Source organism: Wyeomyia smithii, chromosome 2 (assembly GCF_029784165.1).
Source record: "Wyeomyia smithii strain HCP4-BCI-WySm-NY-G18 chromosome 2, ASM2978416v1, whole genome shotgun sequence".
In the NCBI taxonomy this organism is placed as follows: domain Eukaryota; kingdom Metazoa; phylum Arthropoda; class Insecta; order Diptera; family Culicidae; genus Wyeomyia; species Wyeomyia smithii.
Genome location: NC_073695.1, coordinates 65,850,311 through 65,869,579, shown reverse-complemented (window position 1 = coordinate 65,869,579; position 19,269 = coordinate 65,850,311). Strand labels below are relative to the sequence as shown.

At 41.6% G+C, this 19,269-nt stretch overlaps 1 protein-coding gene across 1 annotated transcript in view; it reads right to left on the bottom strand.

The window, feature by feature from the left end:
* The window catches only part of LOC129723399 (uncharacterized), a 300,768-nt gene that overhangs the window by 120,690 nt on the left and 160,809 nt on the right, over positions 1-19,269 (bottom strand). Inside the window, exon 4 of the mRNA XM_055677597.1 lies at positions 15,235-15,867. Coding sequence (XP_055533572.1) covers positions 15,235-15,646 — 412 coding nt within the window. The 5' untranslated portion in view covers positions 15,647-15,867. The remainder of the gene's footprint in view (positions 1-15,234; positions 15,868-19,269) is intronic.

Here is a 19,269-nt window from a genome sequence, read left to right as displayed (position 1 = left end):
GATCTGGAGGCTAGAAAAACCCAAAAATGGAAATAGTGGTTCGAAACGCTTTAATTAGACAGCAAAAATCTAAATAAAGTACGATAAAAACTTAAGCAAAAAGGGCCGAAAAATGTTTCTTAGACGCAAAATAAACAGAAGAAAATAGAACTTCGTCTTGAAATAATAAAAATACTTTGAAAAAAAAAAAAACGAATGACAAATGTTCAACCAGGACAGGTCCGTATGTGGCCTATGACGATCTACACACTTGATATGACTACTCGAATAATCATAAGAATGGCACAGTTCTAAGCACTGCTTTGATCATGGTTATTATATTACCGGAGCATGTTCCGGTCATATATCCGGAACCAGTTGACCTATTCAGGCCATCTGCATTGGTAACATGCAAGACTTTAATACCACCCTTTTAGCGGTTGTTAAGCTTAAGTTAGTTAGCAGAAAACGAGAAAACTACAAAATAGTATTGAACATATCTGTTCAGTTTTTGGCACATGTGCCAAAATCGATCAGGGTCTGTAGTTTGCTCTATTCGTTTTTGAAGAGGAGTTTTTTTACATGTATTTAGGCGAATTTTTATGTTCTTTTTTACTGTACCTAAGAAGCATTTTCGAGCCCGTTTTGGCGGCATGTTGATCGTATTTTGTTTTGACCTTCACTTACAACACAGCCTTTTCAACCATCATTTCCATTTTTGGCTTTTTACAGCATTCAGAGAAGTTTTTCGATCATTTTGAATTGAATTCAGAAAAAGGTACAAGAATTTCAATTTTTTTGGTACCCGGGTCAGGGTTGATATTATCCCGACACTCTTGAGTGAAAGTGAAAAAAGTAGGAGGGTGGTATTCAAGACACGACCGCATGACGTTGACTACCGTATTCTTAAAAAAAAAAAAATATTCCATTGAAGCAAATAGTATAGGGAATTGCAACGCTTCTTTTACAAAACTTCTGTAACAAAATTTCGAGGCTCCAAAAGGTACCAGTTTCCGATTATTTTCGTCCAGAATTCCAGCCATTTTAGTATTTTGCAGTAGCCATTTATTACTAACAGCCACCAGCATAACGGGTGAAACCGGCACGAGATGACCGGTACTATTTTGTCTTTCCTCCTTTCAGCTGCTAACACCTAGCGCTGTCGTGAAATTAACATCAACATGAACATGCATTTTTGCAAGATTTTTTTTCCGCTAGCAACAGCAATTGTAAAACATAAAATTCAACTAACCGCTTCTATTATAAAACTGCGAGGCACCAAAAGGTGCCAGTTGCCGATTTCTTGTTTACTGGTTTCCGTCCAGAATTCCAGCCATTTTAGTACTTTGCAGTAGCCACCAGCATCACGGATCAAACCGGCACGAGATGACCGGTACTATTTTGTTTTTCCTCCGAGCGTCCGTATGTATCCGGTACGGTTTAATAATGAAACTGATGGGGTGAAATGTTCGAACGATACGTTTTATACCAAGGCTTCGTCAGATAAATAGAAAGAGGGATGGGCTACATAGATGATGAAATGGCAGAGACAAATGTTTCTTGAAAGCTGCGCCGGCCGCTGTCATAATATTAACACCAACACAAACATGCATTTTTGCAAGGTTTTTTCCGCTAGCAGCATCATTTGGTAAAACAGAAAATTCAATTTGCCGCTTCTGTAACAAAATTTAGAGGCACCAAAAGGTGCCAGTTACCGATTATAGTTTCCTGGTTAGTCCGTCCAGAATTCCAGCCATTTAAGTGTTTTGCAGTAGCCATTTATTACTAAAGCCACCAGCATTACGGGTGAAACCGGCACGAGATGACCGGTACTATATTGTATTTCCTCCTTTCAGCTGCTATCACCTAGCGTCCGCATGTCACTGGTGCGGTTTTGGAATCAGAATGATGGGGCGCCGGCCGCTGTCGTAAAATTAACACCAACAAAAAGATGCATATTTGCAAGGTTTTTTCCGCTAGCAGCAGCATTTTGTAATAAAACAGAAAATTCAATTAGCCGCTTCTGTAACAAAATTTCGAGGCACCAAAAGGGGCCAGGTGCCGAATATATCCATGTTTTTGGTCAGTCCGTTTAGAATTCTTTCAAGATAGCGTCCGTATGTAGCCGGTACGGTTTAGTAATGAAACTGATGGGGTGAAATGTTCGAACGGTACGTTTTATACCAAGGCTTCGTCAGATAAATTAAAAGAGGGATGGGCTACGCAAATTATGAAATGGAAGAGACAAATGTTTCTTGAAAGCTGCGCCGGCCGCTGTCACAATATTAACACCAACACAAACATGCATTTTTGCAAGGTTTTTTCCGCTAGCAGCATCATTTGGTAAAACAGAAAATTCAATTTGCCGCTTCTGTAACAAAATTTAGAGGCACCAAAAGGTGCCAGTTACCGATTATAGTTTCCTGGTTAGTCCGTCCAGAATTCCAGCCATTTAAGTGTTTTGCAGTAGCCATTTATTACTAAAGCCACCAGCATTACGGGTGAAACCGGCACGAGATGACCGGTACTATATTGTATTTCCTCCTTTCAGCTGCTATCACCTAGCGTCCGCATGTCACTGGTGCGGTTTTGGAATCAGAATGATGGGGCGCCGGCCGCTGTCGTAAAATTAACACCAACAAAAAGATGCATATTTGCAAGGTTTTTTCCGCTAGCAGCAGCATTTTGTAATAAAACAGAAAATTCAATTAGCCGCTTCTGTAACAAAATTTCGAGGCACCAAAAGGGGCCAGGTGCCGAATATATCCATGTTTTTGGTCAGTCCGTTTAGAATTCTTTCAAGATAGCGTCCGTATGTAGCCGGTACGGTTTAGTAATGAAACTGATGGGGTGAAATGTTCGAACGGTACGTTTTATACCAAGGCTTCGTCAGATAAATTAAAAGAGGGATGGGCTACGCAAATTATGAAATGGAAGAGACAAATGTTTCTTGAAAGCTGCGCCGGCCGCTGTCACAATATTAACACCAACACAAACATGCATTTTTGCAAGGTTTTTTCCGCTAGCAGCATCATTTGGTAAAACAGAAAATTCAATTTGCCGCTTCTGTAACAAAATTTAGAGGCACCAAAAGGTGCCAGTTACCGATTATAGTTTCCTGGTTAGTCCGTCCAGAATTCCAGCCATTTAAGTGTTTTGCAGTAGCCATTTACTACTAAAGCCACCAGCATTACGGGTGAAACCGGCACGAGATGACCGGTACTATATTGTATTTCCTCCTTTCAGCTGCTATCACCTAGCGTCCGCATGTCACTGGTGCGGTTTTGGAATCAGAATGATGGGGCGCCGGCCGCTGTCGTAAAATTAACACCAACAAAAAGATGCATATTTGCAAGGTTTTTTCCGCTAGCAGCAGCATTTTGTAATAAAACAGAAAATTCAATTAGCCGCTTCTGTAACAAAATTTCGAGGCACCAAAAGGGGCCAGGTGCCGAATATATCCATGTTTTTGGTCAGTCCGTTTAGAATTCTTTCAAGATAGCGTCCGTATGTAGCCGGTACGGTTTAGTAATGAAACTGATGGGGTGAAATGTTCGAACGGTACGTTTTATACCAAGGCTTCGTCAGATAAATTAAAAGAGGGATGGGCTACGCAAATTATGAAATGGAAGAGACAAATGTTTCTTGAAAGCTGCGCCGGCCGCTGTCATAATATTAACACCAACACAAACATGCATTTTTGCAAGGTTTTTTCCGCTAGCAGCATCATTTGGTAAAACAGAAAATTCAATTTGCCGCTTCTGTAACAAAATTTAGAGGCACCAAAAGGTGCCAGTTACCGATTATAGTTTCCTGGTTAGTCCGTCCAAAATTCCAGCCATTTAAGTGTTTTGCAGTAGCCATTTACTACTAAAGCCACCAGCATTACGGGTGAAACCGGCACGAGATGACCGGTACTATATTGTATTTCCTCCTTTCAGCTGCTATCACCTAGCGTCCGCATGTCACTGGTGCGGTTTTGGAATCAGAATGATGGGGCGCCGGCCGCTGTCGTAAAATTAACACCAACAAAAAGATGCATATTTGCAAGGTTTTTTCCGCTAGCAGCAGCATTTTGTAATAAAACAGAAAATTCAATTAGCCGCTTCTGTAACAAAATTTCGAGGCACCAAAAGGGGCCAGGTGCCGAATATATCCATGTTTTTGGTCAGTCCGTTTAGAATTCTTTCAAGATAGCGTCCGTATGTAGCCGGTACGGTTTAGTAATGAAACTGATGGGGTGAAATGTTCGAACGGTACGTTTTATACCAAGGCTTCGTCAGATAAATTAAAAGAGGGATGGGCTACGCAAATTATGAAATGGAAGAGACAAATGTTTCTTGAAAGCTGCGCCGGCCGCTGTCATAATATTAACACCAACACAAACATGCATTTTTGCAAGGTTTTTTCCGCTAGCAGCATCATTTGGTAAAACAGAAAATTCAATTTGCCGCTTCTGTAACAAAATTTAGAGGCACCAAAAGGTGCCAGTTACCGATTATAGTTTCCTGGTTAGTCCGTCCAAAATTCCAGCCATTTAAGTGTTTTGCAGTAGCCATTTATTACTAAAGCCACCAGCATTACGGGTGAAACCGGCACGAGATGACCGGTACTATATTGTATTTCCTCCTTTCAGCTGCTATCACCTAGCGTCCGCATGTCACTGGTGCGGTTTTGGAATCAGAATGATGGGGCGCCGGCCGCTGTCGTAAAATTAACACCAACAAAAAGATGCATATTTGCAAGGTTTTTTCCGCTAGCAGCAGCATTTTGTAATAAAACAGAAAATTCAATTAGCCGCTTCTGTAACAAAATTTCGAGGCACCAAAAGGGGCCAGGTGCCGAATATATCCATGTTTTTGGTCAGTCCGTTTAGAATTCTTTCAAGATAGCGTCCGTATGTAGCCGGTACGGTTTAGTAATGAAACTGATGGGGTGAAATGTTCGAACGGTACGTTTTATACCAAGGCTTCGTCAGATAAATTAAAAGAGGGATGGGCTACGCAAATTATGAAATGGAAGAGACAAATGTTTCTTGAAAGCTGCGCCGGCCGCTGTCACAATATTAACACCAACACAAACATGCATTTTTGCAAGGTTTTTTCCGCTAGCAGCATCATTTGGTAAAACAGAAAATTCAATTTGCCGCTTCTGTAACAAAATTTAGAGGCACCAAAAGGTGCCAGTTACCGATTATAGTTTCCTGGTTAGTCCGTCCAGAATTCCAGCCATTTAAGTGTTTTGCAGTAGCCATTTACTACTAAAGCCACCAGCATTACGGGTGAAACCGGCACGAGATGACCGGTACTATATTGTATTTCCTCCTTTCAGCTGCTATCACCTAGCGTCCGCATGTCACTGGTGCGGTTTTGGAATCAGAATGATGGGGCGCCGGCCGCTGTCGTAAAATTAACACCAACAAAAAGATGCATATTTGCAAGGTTTTTTCCGCTAGCAGCAGCATTTTGTAATAAAACAGAAAATTCAATTAGCCGCTTCTGTAACAAAATTTCGAGGCACCAAAAGGGGCCAGGTGCCGAATATATCCATGTTTTTGGTCAGTCCGTTTAGAATTCTTTCAAGATAGCGTCCGTATGTAGCCGGTACGGTTTAGTAATGAAACTGATGGGGTGAAATGTTCGAACGGTACGTTTTATACCAAGGCTTCGTCAGATAAATTAAAAGAGGGATGGGCTACGCAAATTATGAAATGGAAGAGACAAATGTTTCTTGAAAGCTGCGCCGGCCGCTGTCATAATATTAACACCAACACAAACATGCATTTTTGCAAGGTTTTTTCCGCTAGCAGCATCATTTGGTAAAACAGAAAATTCAATTTGCCGCTTCTGTAACAAAATTTAGAGGCACCAAAAGGTGCCAGTTACCGATTATAGTTTCCTGGTTAGTCCGTCCAAAATTCCAGCCATTTAAGTGTTTTGCAGTAGCCATTTACTACTAAAGCCACCAGCATTACGGGTGAAACCGGCACGAGATGACCGGTACTATATTGTATTTCCTCCTTTCAGCTGCTATCACCTAGCGTCCGCATGTCACTGGTGCGGTTTTGGAATCAGAATGATGGGGCGCCGGCCGCTGTCGTAAAATTAACACCAACAAAAAGATGCATATTTGCAAGGTTTTTTCCGCTAGCAGCAGCATTTTGTAATAAAACAGAAAATTCAATTAGCCGCTTCTGTAACAAAATTTCGAGGCACCAAAAGGGGCCAGGTGCCGAATATATCCATGTTTTTGGTCAGTCCGTTTAGAATTCTTTCAAGATAGCGTCCGTATGTAGCCGGTACGGTTTAGTAATGAAACTGATGGGGTGAAATGTTCGAACGGTACGTTTTATACCAAGGCTTCGTCAGATAAATTAAAAGAGGGATGGGCTACGCAAATTATGAAATGGAAGAGACAAATGTTTCTTGAAAGCTGCGCCGGCCGCTGTCATAATATTAACACCAACACAAACATGCATTTTTGCAAGGTTTTTTCCGCTAGCAGCATCATTTGGTAAAACAGAAAATTCAATTTGCCGCTTCTGTAACAAAATTTAGAGGCACCAAAAGGTGCCAGTTACCGATTATAGTTTCCTGGTTAGTCCGTCCAAAATTCCAGCCATTTAAGTGTTTTGCAGTAGCCATTTATTACTAAAGCCACCAGCATTACGGGTGAAACCGGCACGAGATGACCGGTACTATATTGTATTTCCTCCTTTCAGCTGCTATCACCTAGCGTCCGCATGTCACTGGTGCGGTTTTGGAATCAGAATGATGGGGCGCCGGCCGCTGTCGTAAAATTAACACCAACAAAAAGATGCATATTTGCAAGGTTTTTTCCGCTAGCAGCAGCATTTTGTAATAAAACAGAAAATTCAATTAGCCGCTTCTGTAACAAAATTTCGAGGCACCAAAAGGGGCCAGGTGCCGAATATATCCATGTTTTTGGTCAGTCCGTTTAGAATTCTTTCAAGATAGCGTCCGTATGTAGCCGGTACGGTTTAGTAATGAAACTGATGGGGTGAAATGTTCGAACGGTACGTTTTATACCAAGGCTTCGTCAGATAAATTAAAAGAGGGATGGGCTACGCAAATTATGAAATGGAAGAGACAAATGTTTCTTGAAAGCTGCGCCGGCCGCTGTCATAATATTAACACCAACACAAACATGCATTTTTGCAAGGTTTTTTCCGCTAGCAGCATCATTTGGTAAAACAGAAAATTCAATTTGCCGCTTCTGTAACAAAATTTAGAGGCACCAAAAGGTGCCAGTTACCGATTATAGTTTCCTGGTTAGTCCGTCCAAAATTCCAGCCATTTAAGTGTTTTGCAGTAGCCATTTACTACTAAAGCCACCAGCATTACGGGTGAAACCGGCACGAGATGACCGGTACTATATTGTATTTCCTCCTTTCAGCTGCTATCACCTAGCGTCCGCATGTCACTGGTGCGGTTTTGGAATCAGAATGATGGGGCGCCGGCCGCTGTCGTAAAATTAACACCAACAAAAAGATGCATATTTGCAAGGTTTTTTCCGCTAGCAGCAGCATTTTGTAATAAAACAGAAAATTCAATTAGCCGCTTCTGTAACAAAATTTCGAGGCACCAAAAGGGGCCAGGTGCCGAATATATCCATGTTTTTGGTCAGTCCGTTTAGAATTCTTTCAAGATAGCGTCCGTATGTAGCCGGTACGGTTTAGTAATGAAACTGATGGGGTGAAATGTTCGAACGGTACGTTTTATACCAAGGCTTCGTCAGATAAATTAAAAGAGGGATGGGCTACGCAAATTATGAAATGGAAGAGACAAATGTTTCTTGAAAGCTGCGCCGGCCGCTGTCATAATATTAACACCAACACAAACATGCATTTTTGCAAGGTTTTTTCCGCTAGCAGCATCATTTGGTAAAACAGAAAATTCAATTTGCCGCTTCTGTAACAAAATTTAGAGGCACCAAAAGGTGCCAGTTACCGATTATAGTTTCCTGGTTAGTCCGTCCAAAATTCCAGCCATTTAAGTGTTTTGCAGTAGCCATTTATTACTAAAGCCACCAGCATTACGGGTGAAACCGGCACGAGATGACCGGTACTATATTGTATTTCCTCCTTTCAGCTGCTATCACCTAGCGTCCGCATGTCACTGGTGCGGTTTTGGAATCAGAATGATGGGGCGCCGGCCGCTGTCGTAAAATTAACACCAACAAAAAGATGCATATTTGCAAGGTTTTTTCCGCTAGCAGCAGCATTTTGTAATAAAACAGAAAATTCAATTAGCCGCTTCTGTAACAAAATTTCGAGGCACCAAAAGGGGCCAGGTGCCGAATATATCCATGTTTTTGGTCAGTCCGTTTAGAATTCTTTCAAGATAGCGTCCGTATGTAGCCGGTACGGTTTAGTAATGAAACTGATGGGGTGAAATGTTCGAACGGTACGTTTTATACCAAGGCTTCGTCAGATAAATTAAAAGAGGGATGGGCTACGCAAATTATGAAATGGAAGAGACAAATGTTTCTTGAAAGCTGCGCCGGCCGCTGTCACAATATTAACACCAACACAAACATGCATTTTTGCAAGGTTTTTTCCGCTAGCAGCATCATTTGGTAAAACAGAAAATTCAATTTGCCGCTTCTGTAACAAAATTTAGAGGCACCAAAAGGTGCCAGTTACCGATTATAGTTTCCTGGTTAGTCCGTCCAGAATTCCAGCCATTTAAGTGTTTTGCAGTAGCCATTTACTACTAAAGCCACCAGCATTACGGGTGAAACCGGCACGAGATGACCGGTACTATATTGTATTTCCTCCTTTCAGCTGCTATCACCTAGCGTCCGCATGTCACTGGTGCGGTTTTGGAATCAGAATGATGGGGCGCCGGCCGCTGTCGTAAAATTAACACCAACAAAAAGATGCATATTTGCAAGGTTTTTTCCGCTAGCAGCAGCATTTTGTAATAAAACAGAAAATTCAATTAGCCGCTTCTGTAACAAAATTTCGAGGCACCAAAAGGGGCCAGGTGCCGAATATATCCATGTTTTTGGTCAGTCCGTTTAGAATTCTTTCAAGATAGCGTCCGTATGTAGCCGGTACGGTTTAGTAATGAAACTGATGGGGTGAAATGTTCGAACGGTACGTTTTATACCAAGGCTTCGTCAGATAAATTAAAAGAGGGATGGGCTACGCAAATTATGAAATGGAAGAGACAAATGTTTCTTGAAAGCTGCGCCGGCCGCTGTCATAATATTAACACCAACACAAACATGCATTTTTGCAAGGTTTTTTCCGCTAGCAGCATCATTTGGTAAAACAGAAAATTCAATTTGCCGCTTCTGTAACAAAATTTAGAGGCACCAAAAGGTGCCAGTTACCGATTATAGTTTCCTGGTTAGTCCGTCCAAAATTCCAGCCATTTAAGTGTTTTGCAGTAGCCATTTACTACTAAAGCCACCAGCATTACGGGTGAAACCGGCACGAGATGACCGGTACTATATTGTATTTCCTCCTTTCAGCTGCTATCACCTAGCGTCCGCATGTCACTGGTGCGGTTTTGGAATCAGAATGATGGGGCGCCGGCCGCTGTCGTAAAATTAACACCAACAAAAAGATGCATATTTGCAAGGTTTTTTCCGCTAGCAGCAGCATTTTGTAATAAAACAGAAAATTCAATTAGCCGCTTCTGTAACAAAATTTCGAGGCACCAAAAGGGGCCAGGTGCCGAATATATCCATGTTTTTGGTCAGTCCGTTTAGAATTCTTTCAAGATAGCGTCCGTATGTAGCCGGTACGGTTTAGTAATGAAACTGATGGGGTGAAATGTTCGAACGGTACGTTTTATACCAAGGCTTCGTCAGATAAATTAAAAGAGGGATGGGCTACGCAAATTATGAAATGGAAGAGACAAATGTTTCTTGAAAGCTGCGCCGGCCGCTGTCATAATATTAACACCAACACAAACATGCATTTTTGCAAGGTTTTTTCCGCTAGCAGCATCATTTGGTAAAACAGAAAATTCAATTTGCCGCTTCTGTAACAAAATTTAGAGGCACCAAAAGGTGCCAGTTACCGATTATAGTTTCCTGGTTAGTCCGTCCAAAATTCCAGCCATTTAAGTGTTTTGCAGTAGCCATTTATTACTAAAGCCACCAGCATTACGGGTGAAACCGGCACGAGATGACCGGTACTATATTGTATTTCCTCCTTTCAGCTGCTATCACCTAGCGTCCGCATGTCACTGGTGCGGTTTTGGAATCAGAATGATGGGGCGCCGGCCGCTGTCGTAAAATTAACACCAACAAAAAGATGCATATTTGCAAGGTTTTTTCCGCTAGCAGCAGCATTTTGTAATAAAACAGAAAATTCAATTAGCCGCTTCTGTAACAAAATTTCGAGGCACCAAAAGGGGCCAGGTGCCGAATATATCCATGTTTTTGGTCAGTCCGTTTAGAATTCTTTCAAGATAGCGTCCGTATGTAGCCGGTACGGTTTAGTAATGAAACTGATGGGGTGAAATGTTCGAACGGTACGTTTTATACCAAGGCTTCGTCAGATAAATTAAAAGAGGGATGGGCTACGCAAATTATGAAATGGAAGAGACAAATGTTTCTTGAAAGCTGCGCCGGCCGCTGTCACAATATTAACACCAACACAAACATGCATTTTTGCAAGGTTTTTTCCGCTAGCAGCATCATTTGGTAAAACAGAAAATTCAATTTGCCGCTTCTGTAACAAAATTTAGAGGCACCAAAAGGTGCCAGTTACCGATTATAGTTTCCTGGTTAGTCCGTCCAGAATTCCAGCCATTTAAGTGTTTTGCAGTAGCCATTTACTACTAAAGCCACCAGCATTACGGGTGAAACCGGCACGAGATGACCGGTACTTTTTTGTATTTCCTCCTTTCAGCTGCTATCACCTAGCGTCCGCATGTCACTGGTGCGGTTTTGGAATCAGAATGATGGGGCGCCGGCCGCTGTCGTAAAATTAACACCAACAAAAAGATGCATATTTGCAAGGTTTTTTCCGCTAGCAGCAGCATAAACATCGGAAACAGAAAGTGACAACAACAATAACAACAAAGTCAGATCGATTGTATCCGTTAGTGTCGACTGTGCTTGGGAAGAGAGGTAGTGATTGGCTGCGCGGTATGATTTAGACAATCGATATTAATTACCAATTTTTCAATAGTGTATCTCAAACAATAGTTTGTTTTTGTTACATAAATTTAACCGTAAAAGAATTTCTGATCGATTGATGCCAAAACCTCGAAAACCTGATTATAGATGACTGCAAAATAAGCGCTCAAAACCTGACCACTTTTCTCTGGTTTTCCCTGGTTGAATTACTAGATTTTTAAATTCAGGGGCCTAACTTCGATATAGACGTTAGTCAACGTCAAAAAGCATCCATAAACGTTATTTTTTTACAATCCTGTCAGAGTTCTCCCGTACCGCTTTTTGCATGGAAGTGAACTGTCAAAACACCTCATTATATTTCATGCGATGGAAGCAAGACAACAAAATCAGTTTATCAGTTAACGAAGATTGTCAAGGCATCGGTCAGTGTTAGTGAAAAAGTGTTTCGGTGAGGTTCATTTTGATTGAGTGGACTGTTTGTTTTTCTTTTTCGCTTTGAAGTGAAGATCATTTGGTTGGATTTGTAGTCAAATTTTATTCCGTAACCGTGAACGATGCGCGCGATCTATTTCATCTGAGTATAACAGCACGTTACTAGGACGAAAATCTTGTGTATCTGAAAGAGTGCTGCGATCATTGGACGTGAAAATTGAAAATGATTGGCTGTAATTTTCGAAGAATTTTGCTAGGGAAAATGACTTTCATCAGCACTGACCCGGGTACTCCGTCGAGCTCAAAATAGTTAAAGTGAGAGGTTTCATATCCGAAGAATTCTCATTCATAACACGATTCTCTTTCAAAAACATAGACAGGGCTGTCGAAGTCCCATAGACAGGGCGGACACCCACGATTCCAATTCGGTTTATTCGCGTTGAAAGAGATTTTGAAGGCTGTTCGCACCTACGTTAACTCTCATATGTAATTGTCAAAATGTGCGTGATAACAAAAGCTAAAATGTTTCCTTCCTTCTTTTTCTCACGCAAATTCCAAACAAAAATCAGCAACAGCGACAACGTGAATGAGAGGAATCCTAGGGAATCTATGCGAAACCTATCGGTGCTACGAACATATATATGAGGTTATTCTAACCGGGACGTCAGTTAGGTCAATAGGTCAGTTGAGTCAAATAGGCTATGTTAGTGACAGTTGTTGATATTTGTAATTCTGTTTGCATATACGCATTTGCATTCGCGTACAACAGCGTCTGACCCGGAGCGGACGGCTGAATTAAGGTAGGCTGTATCCCGTCTGTTACATAAAATTCATGAATAATTACATGTTGGACAGAGTCACAGCCAATTGTAGTTGTTTTTTTAGTATTTTAGTCATTATGGCACATTTTTTTATATGAGAACTGTAGGGAAGCTGGGTTTTCATGAGAAAAGCGAAGAAATTCGTCATAAAAAGCAACATGTGTGAGTATTTTAGGGAAATAATAGCATGGGCCATCTTATCCAACTCTCCTTCCTTTTCATGATCAACGAAGGATGCATGTATCGCGACCCTGGTAAGGTAGCATACCGAATCCTTTCTTTCAACCACGCACAACAAAACTAGAAATACGGAACGGATCAATCGGCAAAGACCTAGGCTACGAACACGGAGAAAGATTAAGGTAAACGATTGGAAATTGGGTACTTGGAACGTTCGATCTCTCAATGAACCGGCGCGAGCTGGCTGGCTTGTTCGAGAACTACAGCGGCAGGGAGTCGACATCGCAGCGATTCAGGAAGTTTGGTGGTCAAATTCCGGAGAAAGGGAATTCCGTGCAGTAGACCCTATTGCACGCAGTTCCTTCAAGTACCACATCTACTAGCTACAATGGCGGAAAAGTAGAGGAACGGGGCGTCGGTTTTGAAGTGCTGGGGAAATTTGGGGGAACTACAGTGTAATCAGCACCTACGTACCGACAAACGACAAATCCGATGAAGTCAAAGATGAGATCTATGACAAGCTTGAACGAATCTATGACGAATGCTCAAAACACGACGTAAAAGTCGTCATCGGAGACGCAAACGCACAGGTTAGAAGAAAACAATTATCATGTCCGATCATTGGAAGGCATAGCCTCTACTCGTCAATCAATGAAAACGGCCTGAGGTTGATAAACTTTGCCGCGGCCGAAGGAATGGTCATATAAAGCAAAGCAAAGCCTTGGTGATACATTCCGATTCGGAAATTGACCTTCAGTTTATTTATACACAGAATTCGCAGTCGACTGTTTAGTGTACAGGACAATTGCGGGGCTAGCGCTACGATCCTACTGACACTAACACAGTCTCTCCCGAGCCGAGACTCGAACTCACGACGACTGGCTTGTTAGGCCAGCATCGTACCTCGAGACCATCTGGTAGATGGGGTGGGAATGGTCATATGTAGCTCCTAATTTCCACGTTTAAATATTCGCAAACACACCTGGAGGCATCCAAATGAAGAAGCCAGCTCCCAGATCGATTACGTACTGATTAACGGTCGGCACTTTTGTTAGGTCTTTTTGGGTTGCAAACATTGGCTCTGACCATTATCTCGTCGTATGTAAGATCCGCGCACGGTTGTCGAACGTGCTGTTATCTTTGCATCTCTAGCGACTGTGACGGAAAGGAAGAGATACATATTTGTCACCGTGGTAGGTGATATTGCAATTCTTCCTTCTACGCTTACTATTGGTTTTCTTTAACGAGCCATGTTAGTTACTCCTGCCAAGAGGTGTTCTTTCTACTGTATGTCGTTCTAACTTTTGACTTTGTTTTCTATACTGGGGTACATTCTGTAAAAGTGAAAACGAAACCGGCCAATTATTAAGTTAGATTTAAGACGGTAATAACTGTACTGTACGATTGCAACACTTCCTTCCTTAGTGCCTCTAACCGACCGTCAGGACGTCGGCGCTGTGGGTCTATACAAAATAATAAATCACGAATGTGATTCGTAGACATCTGCAGATCGGATATATGAGTTCTAACGTGAATGCCGATGTCATTATTCATGCGAAAGTTCCGCATTTACCGATGCGAATACGGATATGAATACAAAAGCAAAAGCTGCTGGATTGTTGTACATCGAAGATGGTAAATTAATCCCAAATAGCCATCTATGAGGATCTTTGCGCTACTTCACTAGCTCAGATCGATCACAGAGGAGCAACTATGCAATATGTTGGTGATTAAGCTCGCAGATTTTGTTGCCCAATTCGATTTGCCGATATTGCCTCTGACTCTACTACGGTGCACGAATTAAAAGTTGTGAATTTTCATTATCATAGTTATCCGACTACAATCGGAGTAAATCAGCAAATTGATTAGGGCTTTCACTCCGATGGGGCGATAAATTTTATTACCTTTCAAAGGCTCCGATTTCGTTTAGACATATTATACAAAACCAAAATTGAGGGCAAACTTCGTTATGTTTCGTTTTTATTATTGGCCCCTTTCGCTCCAAAAGACACCTCTGAAAGACACAAATCTGCACTAGGAAGTGCCCGCAATGCAATCACCATAACCGCCGAATGTCAAAAGGGCATGTTCGCCATATCGGCGAAAGAAGTATGTCGGCTATTCGACTTCCTACCGGCATTCACCGGTTGACAAATTCCAGTGTTTAATTTTCATGGTAATTTTCGCTTCTTCAGTGGCCATGATGGGTTGCCTCCGTTGCTGACCATTTTGCCTACTCTTGAAACCGGTGGTCCCCTCTGTCGGAACATGTTCGCGTCGATGAGTTGTCAAACACAGAAAAAAAACACAAGAGAGCGCAAAAAAGCCGAACATGAAACAAGAACGCGTTAAAAGTTTGATGAGCACGAATCAACAGAAGCGGTTCATCCGACCATCGTTCGCGACTCGTGTGATTTATTACAGCGATAAACTTTGCTCTAAATGCAAATTCTGTCCGATGGCCTCCCCATCTGCCCGTGCTGATGGTTGGTTAGTGTAAAATTATTGCCGTGATGTATGTTGACGCGTCCTCGTTGAGCTTCGGCCACCGTAATGGCATTGTTCCGTTTGCCTGTCGGCATATGGATTTTACTACAATTACACCCCGCTGGCGATAAAATATGACCCGACAAACCGTGCCAAAGGGTATGGTAATTTGATGGTAATTTAGCGTCTTCAACCGAAAAACTTTCATACTCACCAAATGTATAAAACAGATCACCGCCGTGTTGTCGTGTGAGATTGATGATCCGAGACGTATCGGCAACGATACCGATTCTCGGCAATCCCGTTCGCACCCCGAAGGTCGTAACCGTACCCTTGGCATCCGGCGTCGGAACGGCTGCAGCTTCACACGGGATCACACCGCTACCGTAGAGAAACAACCCGAAGCATAAGACGATACTCGCCACCGAAGGACTCACTAACGCGGCGGGTCGCCGAATCCGCTTGCGATGGCAGATCATCGGTGAGGAAGGATAACACAGCCGGTGACAGTTCCATGGTGTCGATTGGACTCGATCGTTCGAGATTTCAGGTGTGCAAACTTGTGGCGATAATATGTTATAATTATTTTTCCTAAAGTGACGTCGCTCGATCACAGATTCCAGCATCTTGATTGCAGCTCCGCCGCATGAGATAACGCTATGGCTGACTTCTTTCCTGCGTTGTTCCGGACGCCACAGCAGGCATGGCTCTTCGGTTTCCACTTTGTTTAGTGTCTTTCTTGCGTTCACGTTTTACGTCTCTCATTTGGCGTTTCGAGTGATCCCGGGACTGCTACTGAAGGCGCTGAACGACGGTCAACAACTTGCGGTCAGTCGCTGGTGGCTGTCTGAAATTGAAAACGGGAAGCAAAACGAAACACGTGTGTTAAAAAGGGATGAGAAATGGGCAGCGCGCTATCCTAAACCAAAATCTGTGCGTCGAGTAGACAAAATTGGACATAAATAATAGCTTAGCTTGTTTGATCGCTTGTTTTCGGGCCGCGAGATTTCTGGTGAACAAACTGATTAATGACCAAACTAACTAGGCGGTGTTTCGGTAATATAAAGTGTAGCTTCACACGTCAATTGGATAATCTTTGGCGCACCTCAGCTAATTATATAATCAAAGCTAGGATGCTGCGCTGTCCGCTCATTCGGCTGTCATCATTGTGATAAATGATGTAAGATAAGTTAATCTTCTACAACGATTTGAATGCGCATGTGAACAGAAGACTGTCATCGTTCCCGATTGTTAAACTGTTAATTGCATCGTCACTGTGCAGACATGTTCATCGATTTTTATGATAATTATGCACCGCTCTGCAGTAGCCGAAGATGTAAATCTTCGGCTGATTGTTGTAAGTTTGGTGATAAACGACACCTGCAAGAGCTGAGTATTTGAAAGCCCTTGTACAGCATCTTAAAATAGTTTTCATAACAAGCCCTTCAGGCTACGTGCAAGCTAAAACCTGTCAGTCATAATATTCGTAAAGTTTTACGACTTCGTTCTACAAGGTTGAACCCAAGCAATGAAACACAGTGCTCCAGTTCTGAGTTGAACGATCGTCCTGTAGGGTTGTGTTGTCAAATTATCCGGATCCAATGTGCCTGCAGAAACCGGAGTTCCACGAATCATTGGGAGCCGGGTAATTTTAGCTTAATGTGATTTTATCTCGGGCATGTTTTTGGTATGCTAATGGCTTTATTTAATTTAGCTGCCATTTCTGAGGAGTGGTGGGTCATTTCTTATAACCGGAATCATAAAAAAATATATTTGCAGCGTATTGACGCGTACAGTTTGTGTGTGTGTGTTTTGTTTTAATCTGAAAATCTGGTAAACAACATAAAAATTTAAAGTATTATCCATCTGGCGGGGCGCTCGGAGGCAGCTCGTATCACGCAATAAAGGTTGTTTACTTTTGAAGGCAGGTTGTTAATACGAGACCGTAAATTTTAGAAGCAAAGTGGTGGATGGAAAATAGACGATCGATTGAAAATTTTAAAACCAAAACAAGAACATGTAAAATGTCAAAAAATCAAACTGGCAGAAAATCGAAAAATTAAAGAACAATGAATTTGAACTCAACGTGTATTTGACTTCAACTGTAAACAACGCACTGTCCTATATAACAGGTCTGGTAATGTAAAACCAGCCGTCATTCTTACTCACTTGCTTCCAAATGTAACAGAAAGTTTAACGTCACACTCGCTGTTGTACAAGCGCCGCGGGAGAATAAACGTGACAACAAATTTAAAATTTGTTGTTATAGTACGTTATAAACGACTGATTTTGTTAAAGATTTCCTTTTTTGACAGGGTTCCAGTTTTGGCACGTGAAATTTAAAATTTTGTTGCTAAAAACGGAAACTTACTGTACTCAAGCAATTGAATTTATTTATAATTCATTTATTCATTTATTAGTTTATTTTTCCATCTAACATAAAGTCTTAACCCTCTAGTGCCCAAGTTAATTTTTAAACGGGTTTCACTTTGAATCATTATAAACACTTTTTAAGTACATATTGAAGCTTTTCAAAACTTCGACTGAAGCCCGCCAAATGGCGGTATTGGGCACTAGAGGGTTAATAAATATGAATATATCACTATCGTCAACGTCATAATGTAAAACAAGCAGATCTTGCTACTCGACTGGAGAAACAACTGGAACGCTTACCAAATTTGAATAAATCTTCAACAGAAGTAAATGCACGTATCATCGAAGACATAGGGGCATCAAATCCAAACATTGTGCGATGAAACCATGTTTGGAGAAGAGTAGAACGATGGAACACGAAAATCAAGTAAAGATAGTAGTTTGGGACAGTCTACTTCATTGTTCAGGAGCTTAGCGACAAATGTTGCTTGGTGTCAAGATTGATTGGCTTGCACCGATCACCGTATGGAGGTAAATTCTGTAGGTCACGCCATGGCAGATTTCTCAAAGCAATTCGGACAAATATTTTTTGCACTCTTTCAATTCGTAAACTCCAGGTCAGTTGATGTGGAAGCCAAACTAGTGAAGCATTCTCTAAGATGGATCGCACTAAAGAGCAATACAGAGCTTTCAAGCAATACGGATCATTAAAATCTTTGGCTATTTTGGTTATAAACCCCAGCTGACGATTAGCCTTGACATTGACGGCCGATCGATTACTAGCAAAGAAGAGTTTCTTATCCATTGTTACACCCAAGTAATTCATCTCTTCAACCCTGTTGAGCACGATTCCATCGATGTGGTAGTTGAACATTATAGGCTGCGAGTTTCGATGAAATGTGATTACACAGCATTTAGGAATGCTGACAATCAGCTTATTACGATGGCACCATTCTAAAAACATATCCAGTAAGTGCTGCGAACGGTGACAATGCACTTCACGGCGAAATATAGTTTTAGGTCATCCGCATATATAAGCTTACATTCATCACCAAGCAAAATACTAACATCATTTAAAAATATTGTAAGAAGCAGCGGTCCCAAGTTATTCTCTTGAGGTACACCACTCAAGTTAAAGAACGGAGTTAAGCTGCACACTTTCAATTTCACCCGAAGTGATCGATCACGCAGGTATGAACTAAACTGCAACTAAGCTGTCAGAGGCACCAAGCAGGTTAATTTTGCACCATAGTATACGATGGTCAATTCTGTCAAATGCGGCTTTCAAATCCTTAAAATCCACTTGGCATTTTGCTTCCAGTTGTGTAAAACAAGTATGCGTAAAATCCAATAAATTCGTGGTAACCGAACGTCCAGACATATAACCATGCTGGTATGTAGAAATATAACACTTCATTCCAGCTAGAAGACGGTACCAGAAATGATTGTTTCCATATTTCCAGAACCAGAGGAACCAGAAATGATTGTTTCCATATTTCCGGGAGTTTACGCTGTTCGAATGTGCTATTAACAATTAAGCAGAGTGGGGAAACTAATCCGGCAATATACGGAACACAACGGCTGGAATCCTATCAGGTCCAGGAGAATAAGAATTTTTGAGCTCATTGAATCCTGGTACTACTCAGAATGAAACTTTCTGAATAGTACCAGGAGAAGTTGCTTGATGTTCTGCTGAATGTTTAACATATATTTTTTAAAGTAAATACTGGAGAAATTTTGCATATAAAACTTGCTCCAATCATGGTGCATTTTCGGACTTTTCAGATCATGATACATCACTTTAGCATGCAAAATGTCAAAAATATCAGAAATGTCGAAAATTTCCAGAATGTCAAAAATGTTAAAAATGTCAAAG